This window comes from Enhydra lutris, unplaced genomic scaffold (genome assembly GCF_002288905.1).
Source record: "Enhydra lutris kenyoni isolate GAN:26980312 unplaced genomic scaffold, ASM228890v2 scaffoldscaffold20, whole genome shotgun sequence".
In the NCBI taxonomy this organism is placed as follows: Eukaryota; Metazoa; Chordata; class Mammalia; order Carnivora; family Mustelidae; genus Enhydra; species Enhydra lutris.
This window is the reverse complement of record NW_019154104.1, coordinates 26,037,261-26,062,730: the sequence shown is the minus strand read 5'-3', so window position 1 is coordinate 26,062,730 and position 25,470 is coordinate 26,037,261. Positions and strand designations below refer to the sequence as shown.

General features: G+C 35.5%; 1 protein-coding gene across 4 annotated transcripts in view; it reads right to left on the bottom strand.

Moving 5' to 3' along the window:
* The window catches only part of LOC111148683 (poly(A) polymerase alpha), a 58,985-nt gene that overhangs the window by 19,744 nt on the left and 13,771 nt on the right, over positions 1 to 25,470 (bottom strand). For all 4 annotated transcript variants that reach the window (XM_022505458.1, XM_022505462.1, XM_022505460.1 and 1 more), the window contains exons 2-15: positions 24,327 to 24,500; positions 23,670 to 23,736; positions 19,508 to 19,589; positions 17,627 to 17,736; positions 17,127 to 17,180; positions 14,620 to 14,731; positions 13,854 to 13,943; positions 13,625 to 13,763; positions 12,015 to 12,087; positions 10,578 to 10,698; positions 9,569 to 9,653; positions 4,583 to 4,636; positions 3,953 to 4,072; positions 2,366 to 2,475 (exon numbers count right to left, since the gene is read on the bottom strand). In XM_022505458.1, coding sequence (XP_022361166.1) covers positions 2,366 to 2,475; positions 3,953 to 4,072; positions 4,583 to 4,636; positions 9,569 to 9,653; positions 10,578 to 10,698; positions 12,015 to 12,087; positions 13,625 to 13,763; positions 13,854 to 13,943; positions 14,620 to 14,731; positions 17,127 to 17,180; positions 17,627 to 17,736; positions 19,508 to 19,589; positions 23,670 to 23,736; positions 24,327 to 24,500 — 1,391 coding nt within the window. The remainder of the gene's footprint in view (positions 1 to 2,365; positions 2,476 to 3,952; positions 4,073 to 4,582; positions 4,637 to 9,568; positions 9,654 to 10,577; positions 10,699 to 12,014; positions 12,088 to 13,624; positions 13,764 to 13,853; positions 13,944 to 14,619; positions 14,732 to 17,126; positions 17,181 to 17,626; positions 17,737 to 19,507; positions 19,590 to 23,669; positions 23,737 to 24,326; positions 24,501 to 25,470) is intronic.

Below are 25,470 nucleotides of genomic sequence, written 5' to 3'. Positions count from 1 at the left end.
TTAGTAGCAGGAATCTCAACAGATACTAAAAGTAGAGACAAAAGGATTCATCATCAAATTATGAGAAAAGCAGGAGTCAAGGAGGACTCTAAGATTTCTAGCCTGAACAACTACAGGGATATAGCTGCCAATACCTGAGATCAAAAAGATCGGAAGAGACTGGAAGTAAGAATTTGAGTACTGAACATATTAAATGTTCTATTAGAAAATCCCACAAAGAATGCAAGCTGGTATAGCCACTCCTGAAAACAACATGGAGGTTCCTCAAAAGGTTGAAAACAGAGCTACCCGAGACCCAGCAATTGCACTACTGGGTATTCCTGAAAGATACAGATGTAGTGATCTGAAGGGGCATGTGCAGCCCAGTGTTTATAGCAGCAATGTCCACAAGAGCCAAACTATGGAAAAGAGCCCAGATGTCCGTCAACAGATGAATGGAATACTACTTGGTCATCAAAAAAAAAAAAAAATCTCACCATCTCCAACAATGTGGATGAAACTAGAGGGTGTTATGCTAAGCAAAGTAAGTCAATCATATGAAATTAAGACAGTTATCATATGATCTTGCAGATATGTGGAATTTAGGAACAACACAGAGGATCATGCGGGAAGAGAGGAAAAAATAAAACAAGACAAAATGACAGAGGGAGACAAACCATAAGAAACTCTTAAGCATAAGAAACAAACAGGATTGCTGGAGGGGAGAAGGGTGGGGGGGATGGGCTAACTGGGTGATGGACACTAAGGAGGGCACGTGATGTAATGAGCACTAGGTGTGATGTAAGACTGATCAATCACTAATCTCTACCTCTGAAACCAATAATACATTATATGTTAATTGAATTTAAAAAAAAAAAAAAGAAAAAAATCCCACAAAGGGGGAGCCTAGCCTGGGTGGCTCAATCATTTAAGCATCTGCCTTCCACTCAGGTCGTAACCTCAGGGTGCTGGGATGGAGCCCCACATGGGGCTCTCTGGTCAGCGGGGAGCCTGCTTTTCCCTTTCCCTTTGCTCCTACCCTCTGCTTGTGCGGGGTTGTGCACACTCACTCATGCTCTAATAAAATCTTAAAAAAAAAAAAAAAAAAAGAAAGAAAGAAAGAAAAAAGAAAACCCCACAAAGTATTCCATTAAAATGTTTCAAGATCCAGGACAACTAAACACTTTCCTCCCAAAATAAAAATTCCTTGAAAATCCCAATGGTTCATCAACAATCTTTGATAAAAAATTGAGGATGAAATGCACAAAACAAATTTTCTAATTCAAGTATCTCTACAGGATTTCTTATAGTTCAAGTTGACATCAGAATTTTTACTCTGGAAAAAAACACTTCTGCGGTGTTCAGCAATGTAGTTACTACCCTCCAAATCACATCCTAAAAAAATCTGTATGAGTGTTTTTGTTGTCAGTTATTAAGAGTTACTACTTGCTAGGGACACTAAATATCCTTCAGTGTTCCCAGTGTTCCTCATCAAGAATTGTGTATTATGCCACTTACATGCCTAAAAATGAAAAACCTACTTATCAATTATTTGAGAGAAATCAACTCAATTTTTCATAAAAACAGAGTATTTTTAATCTGAATTCTCCAAGGAGGCAACTACCATGGGTCTCATTTAGAGTTCATTTTGTTTCATTTGAAAACTTAAACTGCTTCTGTATCACCAACAGCAAGGCTGCTGTGGTCAGAATCACAACAGACAGCACCCACATCGCCAAAGGCAGCTCCCGGAGGGCACACTGCTAGTGATCCCACACATAGTGCCACCACCTTCTAGTCGCCACACCTGCATATTCATCTCTGTCTCTATACATAGTTACCATTCCCTTGAAAAGTTGTACATCTGTGTATAGCCTTTGCTTCTGTGAACTACACTCATTTGTTCTTTAGATAAACTATTCTATCTCTGTTCTCTCAGGGTATAGGTCAATCTGAAATGTAGCTCTAATCACCGATACTCTAACTGTGAATCAACACTTGAGTCTATATATTTGACACAAAGAATAAAACTTCCTCACATCACCAGAAGTCTAGCTTTGTCAATGGCTAAGCTTCAAGATTACTGAGGCAGTCAGACACAGACTCAGTCTTCTACAAAATCAAATTCTCTTCTAACTTCAAAAATAACTGTGAACAAATTAAAATGATCCTACTTAACTTTAAAGCTATAATACAAAAAAAAACCCCTTTATACATTAGACATTACTGAAACTAATAACTAATCCAAAACATTACGATTATTCTGATAATCACTGTTTAATTTTCCCAAGTAAATTAACAGTTATTGCAAATATTACTATGGTACACATGAAGACAAATTAAAATATGCAAGTTACGTGTTTGGATCATCCAAGGAGAGATATACCTGTATCTGTGAAAGACTGAATATCATAGGTGAGATCAACACTGAGATTTTCTGAGTTTTCTGTTTTTTTAAACACTAACCCAATCACCCACATCGTGCGAAATTCTTCCCTGCAAAGTAAGAAAAGTGTTACTATTTTATCAAGACTTCATGAAAATGTTATCAATGTGGTTGACAACCTGAGGTATGCGGAAGAACTTGGAATACAAATGTGTCAGCAAACTAAGTGAAGTTCTAAACCAAAACTCCATCAAAACTACCCCCCCCCCAATGCCTGTCCTTCATATTCCTATGACTATATACACAGGGTAGTGACAACCAATGTTAATGATGATCCCAAGTACGAAAGGCACAACAAAATTATGTTCAAACTAACAAAGGAAAAGGAATAATGCATTTTAGAAAAATCTGAAAGAAAGAGTATTCTAGACAAAAATTTTAACTAGAACTTAACATATACTCCTTAAAATTTTAAAACTCAGTTGAAAAGGTGGCATGAGGGGCACCTGGGTGGTGCAGTTGGTTTGAGCATCTGACTATTGGTTCGGGCTCAGGTTGTGATCTCATGGGTCACAGGACTGAGCCCTGTGCTGGGCTCTGCACTCAGCACAGAGTCTGCTTGGGTTTCTCTCTCCCTCTCCCTGTGCTCCTTTTCCCCCTGACCCCTGCTCTCTCTCTTTCTCTCTCTCTCTCTAAAACAAATAAATCTTTTTTTAGAAAAGAGAAAGAAGAAAGAGGACATGAAAGTAATGTGACTACAGCACAATATAGTAGAACAATGGGTGATTCAGGTACTTGTGAACAATCAATAATCTATGTGCTGAATGGATCAGTCTTTTAGTAATTAAGACTGCAGCAACAAAAAGTGATAAAAAAGCTCACATAACAACTCTTTTACGGGACTGCAAAAGAAAATAATCTCTATCAACAAATCAGAGTAATGGCCATACCACTGTCACAAAATCTCAAACGATCGGTTCTCCTACATTTTTCAATCTTTCTTTAATGCTACTTTATCTTTTTTAACTCCTTTCACCTTCCAAATGCAATGAAATATAGGCAAAGTAGAATCTCAAGTAAATAATAATACAGGAACTGAACCAGAAATTGAAAGACCCTTAAAAGAATAATGGGAGCCTTTTATTAACAGATCTTCCCAGTGTTCCAGAATCTAACACAAATCAGATTTTTGCAAGGTAAATTGAAAGCATGTTCTCTCTTTCAAAAAATTTAGATGAAAAGCAAGACACATCTGGGATAGCAGCTATTCTGATGACCACTGTATACCACGGGTGAGAAGTTTCAAGAAATGCTAAAAGGCAGATATGCATCATTTGAACTCTAATTAGTTAATAGGTATATCATTAGACTATTATCAGAGAAAAGTATTTTAATATTGATTTTTTTCAAGAAATAATTTTTCTCCTGTTTCCAATCTGGAAAACCTAATCTACTAATCTCAAATTGGTTTTGTGCCATATATGATCAACAGAATGGTGACTCTAGTTATTAAAAACTGCCTAAGCTTCTATGAGCACAAGTTAAAAAGGAGAGAAGGAAACTAGATGAAATTAGAAGACTGCTTACTTGTCAGGATTTTCTTTGGGTGCTGGAAATGACTGGGGATTCACATGCGCCAGCGTAATAAATTCATTCTTCTCCAAACTGCCAACCAGGATTCGGATTTTTGATTCCACCAAGCCCACCCTGAACAAATGTCACTTAGTATTAATGAAAGTTCTGGTTAATTTAAAAAATAAAATAAAATGCACAAAGTCAAATACATTTACACCAAGCAGTAAAATGAAGATGATACTTAAATACATGTGAGGGCAGTTCAACCATATGAACTCACATAGATAAAACCAGTCTTAGGCTCTAAACAAAAATGCTGAAGCAAAACTGAGGAAGGATAATCAAGCCACATTTCAAACTAAGAAGGTTACAAAAGACATTCCTGCAAATATTTAAAAGAAAAAAATCAGTAAGCTAAAACAAAGAACTTTAAATATAGTTAATAATATATGAATGTCCCTAAGGGAAACAAAAAACAGTTGTGTATGAATCCCCAAATGCCTACACTTCGCTACAAGTAGGAAAGTTCCATTTATGGATAAAACCAGACTGAATGGGAGGACAAGCTTTCTCCCATCTGCTGTGTTCTGAAGCTATCTGATTTTTGCTTATTTTCTCTGTAAAGTCTAATCTTATACTCACCATTCTAGGCGTTGTTTTTCTGTTGGTGCACTTGCTAGAAGTACAATATAATGCCTTTGGAGATAAAGACAACATGCTATTTATTTTATTTAACTGCTTTGTGCTGGATATTAACACCATAATGTAATAGTTTTGTGACAGTTCTAGATCAGTATCAGTTTAGCAAGGGGGACTGCAATCTTAAGATGTACATAAAATCCTAAAAGCTCAATTCCTCGTTTCTAACTATTGGTGGGTTTAGTTGTTCTGAAAAAGAGTGATTTTATAAATTATCCCAAAGCAGCTTAGTTCAAGAACAATAAACAAACATTAACCGATAGTTTGTTCAAAGACTCTGGTGGAGTACTTTGTATCTATAAGCTGCTCACTAAAATATAATCTATTAAAACAAAGTTTTTTTTTAACAGAAATAATGCACCAAGTCTCTAGCCACAAAAACAAGATCACTAATTATACATATTACATCAGTAAGCTCAAAAACAGTTCAAACACACCATGCTTTTTACTCAAATTAATAGGCAGCAAAAATTAAACTGAATACTAAAGACAGGCCTCATGATTTTTTTCAAATAACACCGTAAATTTCTATTAAAAAGCAGACATGACTAACATGAGAGCAAAGAAGAAATCTGATTTTTATGCAGAATCCAATTCCATTAAATTAGAGAAAAGGCAAGTTTTCATTTTATAAAATGCCATCATAACCAAATGCTAAAAATTTAAGTCTTTTTAAAACAAACTATTTAGAACTAAAATATAATTCATGTAATTTTATGATATTAAAAAAGTCCAGTCCAACGTACTCTTCCACAGAACCCATTTTTGAGGTACGAGAAGCCAAACTTCTTACCAGAAACTACCTCACAAAAAAAGCAAACGGACAGTATGGGCACTAGTCTTAAATACCAGAGCACGATGGAAATTTTTAAATTAGTTAATTCTTTTTTTAAAAAAAAGGCTGAAACCCTTATCTTTCACATATTATAAATAAGGTTTCGGACCAAAACCAAATGTCTGAAAAAAACTAATAACCCCAGTTCAAATTAGCCATTAAAAAAGAGAGAGAGAGAGAGAGAGAAGATGTTTAGGTTAGGGACAGTGGAAATTTGGCAAGTTAAAGCATTTTTTAACCATTCTTCCTTAAAATATTCCATTTGATTACTTATTATTTACTCTCATTAAGTACTTGAAAACCAGTTATGATTCTTCCTAACTACGTAACCCAAGTGAGACTTGTTTATGTACGTCATCTGTAGTATAGGGTAATGCCTCTTACTGGCAGGGAAAAAGTGAAGCTCAAATGATCTAACTTCAAGTATTTATCAACAAGGTAACAGAGGTAGTATGTATAAATACGAAAACATGTAGACATATATGTGAATATGCAGCTCAAATCCGTATAGACCAATACTTCCCTTACCACCAGTTTAAATCTGTTCAGCATTATTTGGATCAAACCAAATATACAGAACAAACACAGATGGCTCAAATAAATAGAAGTTAATAAAAGACACATAAAAGCACTAAAAGCTCATGCATTTTATGAACACAGAAACCCACTCTCAGAGCCCTTAAATTCTCTTAAATGCACTAAAATCCTCACAAGCTCAGTCAGCAACCTGAGCAGATTGGGCGGGTCGGGGGTGGGGAGGAAAATGGAGAAGAGCTCTCTGACAGAAGCGTGACAACTTACAATGAGAGACAACAAACTATAAAAAGCAGGCATGTGCACAAAAAGCAAAGTTGTCTGCATTCACCTAGGACAGGGACAAAAGTCCCTCAGTCTCTAAACTACTCTTTTACCACACTATTTAAATGGATGTTCTTAATCATCACCTGAGTCTTCAACAAATGATGCACAATGTTCTCTATTTACAAAGGCAAAACATACAATCCATTTGAACATAATTTTGGTGGAATTCAAAGTTTAAAGTTTTGAAGTTTAAAAAGTTCACCTTTGGTACTTATTGTAATGAGGGAGGCCTGGGGGGGTGTGGTTATGTCCTTTACTCAGCCACATCTAAGCAATTTTAAGCAAAAAAGGATATATAAAATACAATTAAGTTTAATAGAAACAACCTGCCATTAGGAATCCACTTATAAAACAAATACTCATCCGGCTAAGAAACTGAAACCAAAATACCAACCAAATTTGTTAAGTTTTAAAAACCAGAACTGGTATTCAATTCCTAAGGTCCCTATCAGAAAACAGAGAGACCAAGAAGTATTTCTAAATTTAGACTACATATGTTTTATTGCTATCCCAAAAAATGTGATCTCCAATTTCCAACTGCCACCATCATTTATTTGCTCAAGATACTCAAATGCCTTCAGGAGACACTCTCAAGTCTTAATGCAAGTCATACTTTCCCCCAAATTTAAAGATCTCCAGTTTTCCAATAAAAAAATTTTACTATAAAAATATATCTCCAATGAATTAAAACCTATTTAAAAATTCTTAAGAACAATTTAGCAGCTTTTATTACCTAGTAACCTAATAAATACCTTATTTACCCAAAAAACAGTACGTAAGCAGGTTTCCTGGCCATTTCATCACATTAATATTTTACCTGGGTAGATTATAGCTCAAATATGTGCACTGAAAAATCTAATTATCTTAGAGGAAAATCCTTGTAAGCAACTTGGAACCCAAGAGTTAAAGTTCAGTATTTTAAGTTTTTAAAACATTTTAAGGCTAAATTCATATATTCACACAAACTCCTTGAAATCATGAATAATCTTATACCTTAGAAAACATGCTGGCCTCTTGCTATTACCTTTCCTTCCTCTTTTTCCTAGTGAAATGGAATACCTGAATAAGTATTCACATTTCCTATGTCAATGATGATTTTACGGCTATGTGTCAACCTGAATTATCTTAAAGGAAAAACATGAAAAATGTCTTCTTATAGTTATTTAAAATTGCACAAAGCAATGTTACCCCTTTTTCTCAAGGAACACTGAGATCTTCTGGAAGATGACTTGTCTGCTTTTTTAAGAAAATGAAATTTTCCCATGCTTCCCTCCCTTCTAAGAATGATAGGTAGGTATATTACAATTTAAAATCTAATATTTAACAAATGGCACTACTTTCAGGATATACTTCAAACAAGGCTTAACCAACTTAGACTCAAGAGAAAACGAAGGATTTCAATTCAGTTGTACAGCCGATCTGGGGGGTATTACATTTGATATGTTAAAAGAAAAATTCAAATCTATGACTACCTCTACATTCTAATGATAGTAAGCACTAGATATTTATAGAGAGGAACATTTTTGGAGAAGTTAAAAATATAAACAGGATTTGATATAGATAAAACTAGCCCCTTACTGTCACATTTTCAAATCTGCTTTCTCAGGACTCACAGCTAAAACTTAAATTTTATGATACAATTTCCTCTATTTGTTGCTGCCTCCTCAAACCTAATCATGCTTGTGAAGTTGTTTTTGATCACCTAAAATGATTTGTTTCAAGAGAACTCACTAAAGACAATAATCTATGATCCTTCATTCAGTCCACTGAGGACTTTATAAGTACTATTTGGCATAAAGGACAACTTAAAACTTCTAAAAGACTAAAGATTAAACAAGGTTCCAAAAAAAAACCCTTCGAAGTTCTGGTAATGCAAATGTATTCAAACAGATGACACTATCAAGGTTTCAATTTCAACAATTAATCTTTCAAGTGAAGGAAGCCACTTGAGTACTTTCAAAAACTTCTTTCTACCCACCTTAGTCCTATGAGGAAGTGAGACAGGAAAAGAATGACTCTAGCTTAGTCTTTGATTATCAGGTATTAAGAGATGCTGGTATTTTTCTAAAAAACCAATTTCTTCCTTATTCTCCATACAAGCAATTACATACTTTGATGTTGTAGTCTTAAATATCAGAATATGTGTTTATTAGTTTAAATGTTCAAAGGTACTTCCTCAACATCGGTTAAAATAAAAAACAAAAAGTTATCCGCCAAATGGAAAAGCACAACTTATGGGGAATAAGTAATAAACAAGAGCATTCAATGTTATGCTATTTAAATATTTACTGACAACGCCGTGCTCCCAGAACACAACAATTAAGCTGGCTCCATATTGCTTTTTCATGCAAAAGATACAGAAACAAAACACAGAGACATCATGAAGGTCATCATTCTTGTTTTTAATTGGGGAAATAGCATAAAGCAATCTTGCTTAGATTATTACAAAACACAATCCAACACAAGATCAAATGGTCAGGAAAGTTTCAAGCATTAAAGAAAAAAATTTTAAGTGGGACTTTGGCAAGTTTTCAGCTCAGGGCAAATAAAAGTGCAAGTCCATTTTTTTTTAAAAAGTAAGATTTATTATAACTTACAATTTTCATCAAAACCAACACAATCAGGCTTTTATCCTGTACTAAGGTATGAAATCATTATATTAAAACCATTCGTAAAAAATATTACACCCACTTAGTTTCCAAGAAAATTATTTGTAGAACTATCTGAGGGGCTTTATTAACATTTGGGGAAAATGGTAGGCCAATCATGGGCTATAACTAATGGAAACACTTCACTGACTCTATGTCCACATTTTATTAGATCTGCCTATGGTTATATAGAATCTCAATGCTAAGTTTCCAGAACTTGCAAAATACTTCGTTTCCTGAGAGAGAACAGTAACTACAGATTTTAACTGCTCACTCCTCTGCCAAGGCATATGGATGGAGTGTTCTGGTGATGACTTAAAGACGCCTACAGAACTAACGTTGCTACAAATGTAGTTCAGTTACACCAGGCAGCAAACTATAGGGGCTACACTTCACCTCAACAAAGGAAAAATAAAGGGTTTACTAAAAACAGTACACCCTCTGTGACAGGAAGGAAAATCCTATGGAAGATGTTTAAAGGAAAATTAAAAACTACGTTAGTCTAGCAAGAAGAGATGTCACATATGCTACCATTAAACCATTACTTAAGAGAGCAACATGTCTGACATGCCTTAAAATACATACTTGTACTTTTGAAAGAAGTTTGGAGCTTCAAAAAGTTTGGACCACTCTGCCTTACTCAGCAAAATTTCATCTGTGATAGCAAGACCTAAATTAAAAACATATTAGAATGTTGGCATGCTTCGGTCTAACAATCTAGAATTTTAAAGATCTTAAACATACCACATGCATTCACTATAATCCTAAAATCGTAACTTAAACAAATAGCAATTTCAGTCTATGACCTTAGAACATAGAGACTCTCACATAAACACTTCTCAAGAAGGTTGAGGAGTTTTTGAGAGCCAGATTTCTGGTAAATTAGCATTACTCTCAATGCCATGCTCATAGGATGGCTCTCTCCAAAAAGTGAAGCACTGTAGTTAACCAAGAAAGAAAAATTTCCCATAAGCTCTGATTCTGGCCTCTCTAAAAACAAGCTTCCTGATGTTTCTAAGCAACATTCTCCCATGAAGAGAAAAGAATTTTACACTCCTAAGTTTGAAGTTGGTAGTGGTACAGCTACTTCTCTTTCCATGACTATTATCAATCAAATCAAATAATCCTGCTCCAGCTACTTCCCTCAAAGACCATTTTTGGCAATGAAATTGGAACAGTACTGCTGGGATTCAGAAAGTTTACAGGTTCTTCCAAGTAATAGGCATTCTGGCCCCAATCCTACTCAAAGTATATAGCTTGCTAAAAGCATCTCTTTTGTCACCAGTGGAGACAAGCTGGTATCATTTTAAAACTTTACAAGGCAACCGCATAGCACTAAAAGTAGCCCATAAAGGGCCACCTAAGGGGAGAGCTTTAAATTGGTTAACTTTCTAGTCTATAATCAAAAATAATTTGCCTCAAAGGATAAAAACTGAGTTTTTCAAGTCAATTCTCAAATACATACTGTAATCTAAACACCAAAACCCACTTCAGTGACTGCTTTCTTCATTTTAAACTGCATAGCCAACTACTGGGTCTACAATGGTATGTAGATCCTTCGTGTATAAAGGAGAGCATAAGGATAAACACTTACCTTGTTTAAACTCCTCAACCATGACCATCCGTGTTGAAACGGACACATTGTACGTGGAGTTCTGTTGTGGGTATGCTGGTGTAATTATAGGCATAAGATGGTACCTATCACTGGGGTTTACCTACATACAACAACAGCCAATCAGTTTCTTCAAGTACATATGCAACAGACACTTGGACTTTTTACCCCTTGTTAAACTGAACCAATGATTACATTTTATGTCATTCATAGCTGGAGTTGAGAAAGAAAAACCATGTAAGGCGACATTGTTTTTATAGGAATTCTTCACAGAATCCGAGATTTGGTCTCAACTAAAGGTCTGCTTCGGTCATTTGGGCATGACTATTTTGGCAACCTTACGAGAAACAGTGTGCCTGCCAAGCAAAAAAGGTTCTAGCTGAGCATCTATTGATGCTTAGTTTTTCTTTTTTCAACAACAGAAATGGGGATGCACACACAATTACACTTTTCAAAAATGTCATGCTAAATAGTGTTCTGTGCAAAACAAATTTTAAACAAAATGGAAACATAGTTTTTAATATATCATTAACTTATAGGAAGTATAAGCTTCTTAAAACATGCTGAGGCTATATTATCTGTGTTATCATTTTAAGAAAAAATGAAATTACTTAGTAACTTATCTTTGCCTGTATACTCATGATAACGGACATATTTCCACAAAGGAAACTATCAATTCACATCCTTCCAAAATTAAATGACTGAGGTTTGGAAAACTTGAAAACAGATAGCTTGATATAATTAACAGACTTAAAACGGTCATAATTTTCAATATTGTAATAAAATAGGAAATTATTGGAGAAAAATAGAATTTTATAGACCTAAAAGCCTTACTGAAACCTCTATTTCTTTTATCAATTAATAAAGTGCATGTTGTTAACATCTAAACTGCGTAAGCGGTTCCCCAAAAGCAGAACAGAAGCTCTTCTTTTATCCCAACCAGGTTTTTGTAATCTGAAATATCCAAACCAATTTTTACAATTACATCATAGTAATTAGAGTGATACTGCTCAGAAGTTATTTGCCACATGTAAACGTTAAACAGTTTTCCTACCACAACCCAATTTTAACAGAATATTTAGATCAAATAAAAAAATACAGGGATTTTGAGTATCCTTTTATTTTTTTTAAGCACAAATGCCCACACAAACTTTGACTTACAAGGTAGTTCTATATAGAATTAAAATGTTAGTGAACTTGATATTATAAACTATGTACAATTAAAAGGAGTTTACAGGGTACATAATTATGCTTCTCACATCAGAGGACAATTATAGTTGAGGTTATCTAAAAGAAAGTGTAATACGGACATGTCCACTCATACATAAAAGGATGGGAGGTCTCCCTGAAGATTATGCAGATGATTTTTACTCGTTATTGCACAGTGCGAATTTGTAGGGGAAAAAATAATACACTAACCCTTGGGTCCCATACAGGCAAATTAAGATTGCATTCTTCAGGCTGTTTCAATAGCACTGGATTTGGCCATTCCCTGTTTAAAAAGATTGTAGCACTTGATAAGACTATTGGATATTACCATCTAAACGTATTTTGTTAAACATACAGCATTTGTGAATGTGATCCTTCTTCATTCATTCTGCCCTCTTGATATTTATCATCTTTTACTCCTAATCTGTTGATGTTAAGACTACTTCAAATACTTTTCCTCTAACTATGAAATCAACTTAAACCATCTGGTAGCTTTCTCAGGCTGGTAAGTCACACATCTTCTCTGACTCTCAAAGAACTAAAAAAGCACTATTTAAATTAGAAAATACTATCCCAAGACATCCGATGTGTTCACCTCAACCTTCAACAGGATAAACCCCTCCTGAAAGACAAAAGTCCTATTCTCATACTGGCTACGTCCAAAGACAAGTGAGGGTGAAAAAGTTAACTCATTTCGGCAAAGGAATATGAATAATTACAGAGACGGATTAGGGAAATTTTATCTCACAACCTAAAGGTTCTAACATGAATATGTGTGATGAAACTTTGTGACGTGAATAACATTGTTTTCAAGACGCATTCTATGAGTTAGCTACCTCAGTTCTTTAGCGAAGAGATTAAAAATTCAAAAATATTTGCCATCCTTCGTAGCAAGCTTAGCTTCTTAGAATTATTTACTATGTATGTGTAGCATTACAGAAATTATGACACTCTTTAGTCCATCTCATCAAAACTGATATATGATTAAGCATCATCAGATCTGTATATAACAGAATGTGTACTGAAAAGTGGGGCACAGTTCTATATTATAAATCTCTAGTAACTTAAATTTGTATAAAATAACTAAAAAAGAACTATTTTTGCAGAGGGAGGAGGTACAAGGTTTGGCAGGTACTGAGTGGGAAGACAGATCTCAAAGATCAATTTGATTACAAACCAAGAAACCTAATCTTTTAGGCCAAAGCAACTAATATGAATTGGCAATCATTTTTTTAGCTTACTTTTCTTAAAAGAAATAATGACTGACAAATGTGAACATGCTGAAATGAAGAAGCTTTAAAAAAACTCTCCTGGGTTAATAGCTAATCTCAAAGGGATGACAAAATTGCTATCTTTTAACACATTTATAGTTATTCTTAAAAGCTTTTTATATACATTTTTAATATTTTACCAGAGATAAATGGGCAGCTGAAAGCAAAAAAAAATTTCCAAGAAACGACCTAGAGATTCAGAAGAGTCCGAAGAGTAAAAGCAGTGGTATATGTAGTTTCATCCATACTTCCTAAAACTGATATAAATTCACTGGCTTTTAGCAGGCATGACGGCTAAAATTCTGGGTTTATTTAGAGGATACGGAAGCACAGAAAAAGCACCTGCCTTACTATCCTGGGAAAGCTAGGGAAAAGGAAAGGAATTTAGGTTTGCCATTTTATATACAACATGATCTCCCCAAGGCTACCTAAATGGCTACATCATGAACTAAAATTTGAATCTGAAACCAGCTGCAGAAATGTCATAGAAATAAGACTAAACTTCAGTGTCTACAATCAATTTTATTTTAATATAATCTAAACACATACCATTTAGAAAATACCAAGAAAAATTTATGTACAAGAGTTGATGCTATTGCATTTGGATAAAGCTGGCAAGTTCTTGCTACTAGCATAGCCCAGGAAACACCACCGAGGAAACCTAATATATTGGAATAGATGTTGTGGCCTGTTGATAAGGGAAAAGCAAAAAGAAAAGTTAGTGTTGAACAACAGTTGAAACATTTTTAATAAGCTAGCCAACAAATTCTGAACTCACGTTTGGCCCACAGTTTGATAGCTCTCAGAGTTAACCTGAAGTTGTCAATGTTTGGTACTAGATGTAAAATTTCATCGGTTACCCTGCAACCTGATTAACAGGGAGTGAAAAAACAGAACGTTACATCATCAAAAGTTCAATGATAATGTTCCTTTTCAATTTTCTAAGACCGATGTCAAACTTAAATAAAAACTATTTCATTGAATCAGTAACATTAATTGAATAAAAAGGCAAATAAAAAATCTAAAACTTTAATCTCCTATCACAAATATTACTGTAAACCAAACAATCTGCCTAATCTCAAACGTTGACTGTAGAATTAAAACTTCTTCCCATCCAGATATACTGACAAGGGTTTAATCCACTTAAGTTTGTAAGAATTGTTCTTTGAGAACAGGGTAATAGCAATGTAAATACAATAGTGTTCAAAAGTAACCCCTTTAAACACAACAGCTGAAAAGGTTATCAAGAGTATACGATCACAATTAATTAGGGTTATGCAGTGAAACCTAAACCACTAGTAATAGAGTACAAATGTCAGTCTTTAAATGCCCCAGGAAGAAAAGAAGTAACAGTGCAAGATACTAGTAAAATAAATTACCATATACCCCTCTGCAGTCTTAACTATTAAGTAAAGCATATTTCATCTGACTCACTATGGGTAAACAGCAGGGCTATAAAAAGTTCCATTTTAAATTTGAGGTAAAACCTATTTTGTATTTGACAAAAACTGTTACTATGCAAATAGAAGTAGGTTTTAACATACCATTAAGACTTCTTATGCATCTTATATCTAAATTCTTAAGCAGACTGTCATCTCGTAAGTCCAAGTCTTCTGGAATAGTCTGCAGTGCTAATCTTGCAAACAAAATATCAATCTAAAACAAAAACAAAACTTAATATTCCATACCCATCGGACTATTTTTAAGGCATTTCTTTAACAAAGAAAATACTTTAAATCCAGGATCTTCTCATCAACTATAAATATGACAGTGCCTCCAAAAGTCCAAAGTCCACTGATTTTTATCAAAGGTATTTTAATCAGATGTTAAAACACTGCATTATGAAAGAGAACCTGAATAAATACCTCTCATTTTAATCATGCTTACTAACGCATCTACTGGATATACTACATTTGTTAATGCATCTACTACCAGACTATTTAAAATTAACTGTTTTCTATATACATAAATTGTGAACTGATTATATATTAAAAGGTGCCCAACTATAAGGCCAACATCCTTTTATTTAGCCCAAATATACCTGCCAATAAAAAGGGGGTTCCTTTTATTTAAGAACTCACATATCTACCATTAGAGTAGATTTCCCCAACTTACTTTTGATTAAATAGAAACAAAACAAAAATAAACACTAGCTAATTTTGAAGGCTTATAGATGCAACCGACAAAACTCCTCCCCAACTCATCGCTGGGCATGGAGCCCAATGCAGGGCCCAGAACTCTTGACCCTGAGGTCAAGAACAGAGCTGAGAAGAGTCATACACTTAACCAACGGAGCCACACAGGCACCCCTCCCTTTTTTCCAAGGGAAGGTGAAAGTATGAACAAACTTAGTATGGATTTGGTCATTATTCCTGAGGGTATGATTTTATGGTTCCAAAACTTTGGATGCTGCCAGAAATAAGCCTTTTTAGAAAATCACTTTAGAAGGCAGGATTTTAAAAGAGCTTATTGTGAAAAATCATTTAAAACATGCACCTACAAAACAGAAAAACAGCTATACGCTTTTATAAATAATTAACTTGTGGTACAGCATAAATGTTCAAATGAAACAGATTCCAAAGTTCAGTTGCTCCCCGAATTTAGACAGAAATAAAGATTATGTGCTACAAAAACACGTAACTCAAAAAGCAAGGCAACAGATATTGACATTTTAAGTTAGGATAAAGTAATTTTTAAAATGTTCTAATGTAAAGACATTCCCTAAAATAGTGTCATTTTTATATACAATGTATGGACAGAAAACTAACACATTAAATATTTCAAGTAAACCATCTGACTTTCATCTCCATCCTGAAAAGTTCACACAATTGAGTCAGGTCTTTCACAAACAACCCCCCCGCTTTGGTAATGTTCTTTTGAGGAAAGCAGGAAACTGCCTTACCTTACACATTGTTTTATATTTATTTAAACAGTGACAGCAAAATCTACCTGAACAAACCTTCATTAAATTTAACATTTTACGTCTACTTAATTAAGGTTAATCATTCGACTTTTCAAGACGACGAAGCTGGTCATCTTTACGCAGCAATTAATTAGAAGTTGCCTTTTTTGCAGAACGATGAAGGATTATTCTTCCAGTTCCCCAAATTTCACAATCTTCACTACCAGTGACTTTCCAGAACTATTATATATGACAGAAATAATGTAAGTAACTGGAGTTGCTTCACTGTCTTACAGCTTTGTTCCAAATGCCTTCACTACAAATGTGGAGAACAGCAGACAGAAATGAGTATCATCTAAAGAATCTGAACTCTGTAAATCCTCCCCTACCAGAAAATATCTCCGCATACACACTATCAGGTCAGTTTTCTCTCAACTTCTTAAATATTTAATTTAAATGAAGTCAAGGCAAAGTTCCATTTGCAAAAATATATTACTACCTTAATAAGACTAAAAGTATTTAAATTTGCAAATGGAAAACCTGCGGAGTGAACAGTTTTGTAAAAGCATTTCACAGTAAATGTTTAGTTATTTCTGCCTATATCTTAACTCTTAATTTCATGAGGCTCTTTGAGAAAAGATTAAGGGGCACCTTGGTGGCTCAGTTGGTTGAGCATCAGACTCTTGATCTCAGGATCCTGGGATCGAGCCCCACTCTAGGCTCTGTGCTCAGCAAGGAGTCTGTCTGAGATTCCCTCCCTCTCCGCCCCCCGCAGCACATCTCTCTCATTCTCTCTCTAATACATCTCTTTAAAAAAACAAAAACAAAAAAACACAAAAACTGGGGTGTCTGGGTGGCTCAGTCGGTTAAGCATCCAACTCTTGATTTCGGTCCACGTCATGATCTCAGAGTCATGAGACTGAGCCCAGCGTGGAGCCACCCTAGGATTCTCGCTCTCCCTTCCCACTCCCTCTAAAAAAATAAATAAAAATTTTAAAAAATAAAGACTAGAACTGATTTTCTACAAAGAACAGAGTCACTTCTATTAAAAAAAAAAAATAGTATCACAGCAACTTACCAATTAAAATAATTTTTAACCTACAACAATCAACATTATACAGAGCAAGAACTATCTGAATTACACCTTACCTCTATCCCATCAAAACACAGTTTGATAACTGGTACAAATGCCTCTTCAACAGCCTGTAAGAAGAGTAAGGGAGTTCAGTGTCTCTGAAACTACATATCAGACCTATACTAGTTTTAGTTCTTTTAAGTGAATGAGACCTTTGAAATTGTTTAAACATAGTAGCATAATGCCTGACACAGACTAGGTTCTCAACAACTAGCTTTAAGACACTAGGCTCTTGAATCAGATAAACCTAGGTTCAAAGCATTGATTTCTGCCACTCAGATGTAACTGTAGCAACACTGCTTAATACTTATTCTTTTTTCCCTGATCTCCTACTCTGAACATGAGATGAAATTTATTTTAGGCTTGTAAAGAATAAAATGCAAGCATACACGTTCAGCCCTTGAAAGGATCTGGCAAACTGTAAGAGTTCAATAAATGACGGCTATACCACAAAATTTGCTCTATTTCACTAATTTTTGTAACTCCTCCCCTCTCACCCCAAACATTTACGCACTCTTAAATCTTTTACTTCTTCCTGTAATTTCAACTTATCATAGAATGAGGTGAAAAAGTCACTTCGATCAACATGTCTTGGTGCAACACACAACGCATCAATATCGGCACCTAAAAAAAATTAAGCCCATCAACCACGAATTACTATTACGATAAAATTATTTTGCATCTTATCATGGCAGTACTTGATGTTGAGAATCTGCTAACATTATACCGGTGAGCCTCTAAAAATGTGCCCTTCCCCTTAAAAAACATTACGGTCAGTATAGGAAAAACAGGATCCTAATTGACGGGTTATCTTTTTTCCTGCAATAACCTCTCTTTGTAGTGGTCCAGGTGACCTGGGAGTCAGAGGAAGGTAACTCAGATAAGACTTTTATGTTAAAGAGAGGGAACTGTTCAAGAAGACACCCAACATTTTGATGTTACTAGTCACAGCCATATTCATTAGCAAACCGTAACAAAGTATTCCCCCCCCAACACACATTATGTGAGTAGTGCTTATAAGCCTCTATCTGGCCCCTAAATGGGGCCTACAGAATAAACTCCCAAAAGGATGACTGGCAAGAATGCAAAAAGGCATACCATGGTTAAGATACTTGTTACTAATTTAGTGCTTGACAGGAGCCAAGCCTCAAGCGCATAGGGGGAACACAACAAAGATGACTTAAATCAATAACTGGAATCATAAAAGGGAGAGATCAATGTGGAATCAGGTCAACATAGTCATTTCCCTAGAAGACTCAATAGCTAAGGCACTACTCTGAAGGCTGTATATTTGGCATATATGTGAAAGGAAGAAACTGTACAGTGCACAGGACACATCAAAAGCAAATGCCTAACTACTACTGGCACAGAGCAGTGGGAGATAGGGAGAAGAAAGGGTGCCAGGACAAAGAGAATACTATCCTGGCAGACACTTTTAACAAAGAAGTCAGTGGTTAATGGTTGAAGAATGCTAATTCTGCCAAGAGATGGCTGAGAGAAACTGTTCATGCCTACTGTTTGTGGAAGCCTCAGACATCTATTTGTTACATGAGAATAAGAGAACTGAGGAATAAATGAGATAATGAAGACCAAAAGCTTACTATTAGCTCAGTGCCCAGCAAAAAAGTCCAATAAATGTTCTCTGCCATGGTACCATTCTCACTGTGTATTTCTTTGTGTAAGTACAAGCATAAGCAAGAAAACTAATAGTAATCATCAATGACTGCACATACACTATTGTGGTCTGGTTTTTGCTCAAATGTATTTTACAACTATTAAAAAAAGCATGGGGAAAAGAAAATCCACAGGTCTTTTTAAAAGGTCTGCATTCATTTTTTTCTGATTTCCTGACCTGATATTCTTTAGGTAGAGGAACTGATACAGAGAACAGCACACTGTCCAAAGAACTCTCCAATGGAAGTAAGTTCTCTCAGCACTTTGCAGCACAGTAGCCACTAGCCACCATGTTACTAATGGACAATGAAAACGTGGCTACTTCCACTGAGGCACGCAATTAACTTCTTCAGCTTAAGTACAGTTGATGTTCAATGTTATGTTAGCCTCAGGTGTACAACACAATGACTGCACAAGTCTATACACTATGCTCTGCTCACCACTCTCAAGTACAGTTACCACCTCTTACTACACAAGATCGCTACCATACTACTGACTATATTCCCTATGCTGTACAGACCTGATTTTTTAAGTTTACTTAGTACCACACTGGTCAGTGCAGGTTTAGAAGGCATCTGTTTTTATCTTCTTAACTTTAGGCTCCCTGAAGTACTCTATCTTCCAGGCAAACCCACTCAAGTAACTGTGATGAATGTGTCATTACGATTTTTAAGAACTAAAAAGGGTAATTCCTTCGCAAGATAATTAAAACAGTATTTACCTTTTGTATGTACTCCTAATCTGTAAGATCCAAACGTAAAAATTTTTCCTCCAACATTTTCAATTACAGATTGTGGAAGATTCTGTTAAACAAACAAGAAATGGGATAGTTTATCAGTGGAGCACAAAAGAAATTATTTTAAACAGCACTATATAATAATTTTTAAAAACCCAAGAATTCAAATTCAGTGCAAATTCATGGAGGGTAAACAAACTCTGTCAGCTCTACCAAATACCAGGTCTTCAGGTAGCAACCAATTCTGAAATAAAAGCAAATTCCAATTTTAGTGAATGTGACTTAGTTACCCATACCGTTTTAGAATTTTGCCACATTTCTGGAAACTGCTATATAAGAGGACTATCATACAGGAGAACATGTGATTCCATTGGATCAATGTTAGAAGCAGATTTTATTCATGACCAAGATGCTGCAAATATCATGAATGTTAGAATAAAACAAAAACGTATTTGATGGCTTAAAAAAATTACATTCAATGATTATACTGAATATTCCATAGTACATCAGACATAATTTTACCATATCAAAAGTGACTTTAAAGCCAATACTGCTACATAATAGTTGAGATTTCCAAAGGCTTTGGTGGGATTACTTTGAACAGAACTAAAACTTACTGATAGTTTCTTAGAGTAGAAACACCAAGAACAATGATAAAGGCAAGCATTTAAAACTCATCTTCCCAGGACGCCTAGTTGGCTCAGTCGGTTAAGCCACTGCCTTCGGCTCAGGTCATGATCCCAGGGTCCTGGGATCGAGTCCCACATCGGGCTTCTTGTCCAGCAGGGAGCCTGTCTCTGCCTGCCACTCTGCCTGCTTGTGCTCTCTCTGACAAATAAATAAATAAAATCTTTAAAAAAAAAAAAAAATCATCTTCCTGGCCCTGGTACTACTTTAAAGTACTATGGTGAGTACTTAATACCACTGGTGGTAAGGATGGTACCTGTCCAAACGAAAAACAATTTTAATGTGTGCTTGGTCAATGTTTCTCTTCACTTTCTAATTCCTCAGTAACATCTGATTCAGTACCAAAACACCCATCACTCCTCCTCAAGTAACATAAATGAAAGTGTTACTTCATACTACAAAAACCTTAAAAATAAATTGTAAAGATTCAGGGACTCCCTTGTTTTTTGAGGGCACATTTAATCAACACTTACAGAAAAAGGACCATGTAGATATATTACATTTGTCTTCCTACATTTAGAAATCTAAAAATCTCACTTGCAAAGATGGCCCGGTTATGTAAATTAAGCCAGGAAGATGTTGCAGGAATAGGTCTACAAAGGGAGTTAAGAAGAAATTACCTGAGAACAATGATCTATGAACTTTTCTAGTAAAACAGATCTTTTGGATAAGTGAACTCTAAACTGTCCAATATAGCAGCCACTACGGTGTGAAATACATATGTAATGTGTATATAGTGAAATAAAGCTAGCTTGGCTGAGGAGCTAGATATTTTAGTTCATTTAAACTGAAACAGCCACATGTCACTTATGGCTACTATTATTAGCACGTTTACACATTTATATGCTTATAGCTATTTTAGTAATTTTCACCCAGAAAATTAAGATTCTTTAATTCAGGTCACAGAAAAATAAATTGCAAAATCTTTTTTTTTTTTTTTTTAAGTCTCAGAATATTAGCAAACAAGACAACTGAAGTAAAAATCAAATCTTAGGGGCACCTGGGTGGCTCAGTGGGTTAAGCCTCTGCCTTCAGCTCAAGATCTCAGGGTTCTGGGATCCAGCCCCGCATCAGCCTCTCTGTGCAGCATGGGAGCCTGCTTCCCGCCCCCGCCCCCCGCCTGCCTCTCTGCCTACTTGTGACCTCTCAAATAAATAAATAAAATCTTTTAAAAAAAAATTCAAATCTTACATAACTCCCCCTCCAATACCATAAATAAATTAACTGGAACTATCTATTAATCACTGCTTCTCAACAAGGGATGACTCCACTCCTCCAGGAACATACAGGAATGTCTGGAGACATTTTTAGTCATCATCTGGAGAGACAGAAGGCAGGTTTACCAGTAAATCTAGTAAAAAGGGGTCAGGGATGTGTTTTGCTTAACATCTTATGATGCACATGACAGCACCCTAAAAAAGAATTATCTGCTCCCAAAATATCAACAGTGTCAACATCAAGAAATCCTGTATCAAGCCCTAAAACTAACCATCTGGAGAAGAAATTCTCTCTACAAAAGGCAGATACAAAAGATCAAAACTTTCTCTAACCAACTCACTACTAATGATTAGGCTATAGTGGAAAGGACATTGATAAAACCCAACAGGAATAAGCACTACTTTCACTCATCCTAACACATTTTCTTACGGCAGTAAAACCAGCAGGAAGAACTGTATCAAGAATTACTGGTGAAAGAAACTTACTGAAGTAAATACCTGAAACAAACTATCCATGAGGCAGTACTCATGTTTCACAATAAATAAATCTAAGTTTTGGCTTTGTCTACTTGACTACGGCTTTAAACTTAAACATTTAAAAAATGCCATTAAAACAAAGCTGTATTTCCTGGGATGCCTGGGAGGCTCAGTCGGTTAAGCCGATGCCTTAGGCTCAGGTCATGATCCCAGAGTCCTGGAACGAGTCCTGCATCAAGTCCCGCATCGGGCTCCTTGCTCAGCAGGGAGCCTGCTTCTCTCTCCCCCTCTGACTGCTTGTGCGCTCTCTCTCTCTCTCTGACAAATAAATAAATAAAATCTTTAAAAAAAAAAAAAAAAACTATTTCCCACAGAAGGTTAAGGAAACACTAAGTTCAATAAATGAGTAAAAAATACTTTAACTTGGACATCTGCTGCTCAGCTCAAATAAAAACCTTCCTTTATGAAATCTCATTCATGGGGCGCCTGCTGGCACAATTGGTTAAGGGTCCAACTTTTGATTTCAGCTCAGGTCATGATCTCAGGGACCTGGGATCAAGCCCCACATCCAGGCTCCGAGGGAGTATGCCCAAGATTCTTTCTTCCCCCTGCACCACCCCCCAAATCTTTAAAAATAAATAAAAAACAAAATCTCATTCATATCAGGAATTCTATCAGTGAGAAACCATAAAATACATGGAGTTCCCCATTTAGAACACTCCCACTATTTTAATCAGTTGCTTAAAATATATATATGCTGTTTCAAGAAGACAATATTATATTGGGACGCCAGGGTGGTTCAGTTGTTAGGCATCTGCCTTCGGTTCAGGTCATGATCCCAGGGTCCTAGGATCAGGCCCCATATCAGGCTCCCTGCTCAGCAGGAAGCCTGCTTCTCCCTCTCCCACTCCCCCTGCTTGTGTTCCCTTTCTCGCTGTCTCTTTGTCAAATAAATAAATATATAAAAATCTTTTAAAAAAAGTATAAAGTTGACTAAAATCGAAACACTTTCTTCTTTGTTAAACCCCTCCCTCAAGTTTTCTTCAATCCCTGGTTCTCTTTCCATCAATTTTTCAAGATGTATTATAGATTAAATATGCATTTTGTACTGCCTGGGAAAATTACCACTATGTAAGCAATTTTTTTAATATAAACTCTACCCCCAACATGGGACTCAAACTTACAACCCCAAGATCAAGAGCTGCACCCTCTACAGACTAAGCCAGCCAGACGTCCCTAAGCAATTTTTAAAAATGGGTCAAATGAATCCCATACACAGCTCTAAGAATACATTTCCTTTACCGGAAGCCCAGTCATGGATTCATCAACTGTATGTATGATTTTTCGTAATAAAATTTTAGGAACTCAGAGAATATTATAAAAAACTAAGGAGATACTGAGTTTGAGAGTTTACTATCTGCAAACCTAAAAATTGTTCAATGTCATAGGTTGCTTAAAAGGTAACAAGATTCTCAAATATTTAATATACATTTTTAAAGCACCTCTTCAGGCAATATCTATTATTTCTGTGAAGCATAAGTAATTATGGAGTTTCAAGTTAAAATACTGCAACAAAAAAGTATTTATAAAATCACTGAATTCAGATTTCCCTGCTTTCAAAATAATTAGAAACAATCTAATTCTGGTATCAAAATAGTCTAAAACGGACTTTGCACTAAAGACTCTAAATTCACTCTAATAAGAACAGCTTAAGACTGCTGCTGCTCAGCTGACAAATCATTTCATATACAAGTAAGTCACCTTACCTTGCTTTCACTGATTTCTCGTATCCACTCTTTTACCAGGTTATTTAATTTTCCCAAAATTAAAATCCTGTTGATAGAGCAAATATCAATCAAGTATCAAGTTGTTTCATTACTAATTAAAATGAAAATCAGTTTTCAATAGATGGATCCCTAAATTTTAACCAGTTTTTAAGTTATCAGAAAGTATACAGTAGTTTACTACAGGCACTGTTACACTGGGTAAGGCATTCTTTTAGCTGAGTAAGAATTTTCCTTCTGACAATTCTGTACTATAATAACTAAAAGCATCAAAAATCAAAAGGGAATAAAATTCACTATAGGAAAAAAGTTTCTAAGCTTCGCTCTTGTACAAGACAGATTTCAGGGAATATTCTGACTGAGTAGATAATGCCTCAAAAATTACTTTACTGAGGTGCCTGGGTGGCTCAGTGGGTTAGGGCTCTGCCTTCAGCTCAGGGCATGGTCTCAAGGTCCTGGGATCGAGCCCTGGCATCGGGCTCTCTGTTGAGCAGGGAGCCTGCTTCCCCCTCTCTCTCTGCCTGCTTCTCTGCCTACCTGTGATCTCTCGCTCTGTCAAATAAAATAAACTCTTAAAAAAATTAGTTTATTACACTGATGAAAAATTACAAATTAAAAGAAAAATATATGTGTATTCACCTGCGCTGCAGTTCCTCTTCCTCTTCAAAAACCCCGAAGGGCTTCAGAGTCTCAATTAGTTTCTGCGTAAGCAGGCAGTCCGTCTCCTTGGGGGCTGCTAAGCTGATAGGAGAGGTGATGCCATAGTGCTTCTGGGGCGGCTGTGTTTGTTGTGATCCCTGCGTTGTAACTGGACTACAAACAAAATGAGATAAAATTACTGCCGAAGAATTTCTACAATTTGAAACAAACCATTTGACTAGAAAAACTGCTTTAATAAAATGCATTTCTAAACACAGTTGGTTCCCTGCCATACTCAAAAAGACTCCTTTCAAAAGACATCTCAGAACAAAAAGTAACCAACCAAAAGCAAGTGACCGAAGAGAAAACTCTGTATCTCTTCCCACTCCAAGGACTTTTACCTTTGTCATTAACTAAATACTTAAATAAGCTGTAAGAATCCAGATCAAATACACTGGTAGAGAAAACACAATCTAGAATATGGTGAACTGAGAAACTACTTCTTGAAAAGAAGCCATAATCTGTTGTATTGTTATTTCTAAAGCAATGATAAACACACTACAATTAATAAAGTAAAAAAACACACACTATTTAACCAATACAACAGACTACACAAATAGAATTTAGTATCTGACTCACAGTGAAAAAAATTTATAAAATACAGGGCAAATAACAAAGATAACTTGCAGAATGGGGGGGGCACTGTAGTCACACACTTAAACTTATTACACATTTCTGGTGAGAGACTGGCACTTAACAGTGATGCTAATCTAGAAGTAGTTTTCCCCCACTTTTAGAGAAATTCCAGATTTTTTACAATCAGTGGGATTTTACTGTAACTAGTTAAATATAAAAAGGCATGGCATGCTTGAAACGCTTTAGAAAATTAGACTCGAGTATTTTTTGATGAAACTCATTCTTGTCTCTTATTCTCTGTTAAAATAATTGTAAGTCAATGGATAAGAGCTCTAAAGATAAGTAGCACAATTATTATTTAAAAACTAACAAGTCAAATACCATACAAAATGAGGAACGGGTTAGGAACCTATTTCTCCCATATCTGTTCCTTAAAAAATTAAAGTGTTTGTTTTATATACACACACACGCCTACTTTTCTTTCTAAGTTCTAAGTATGTAATTTTTT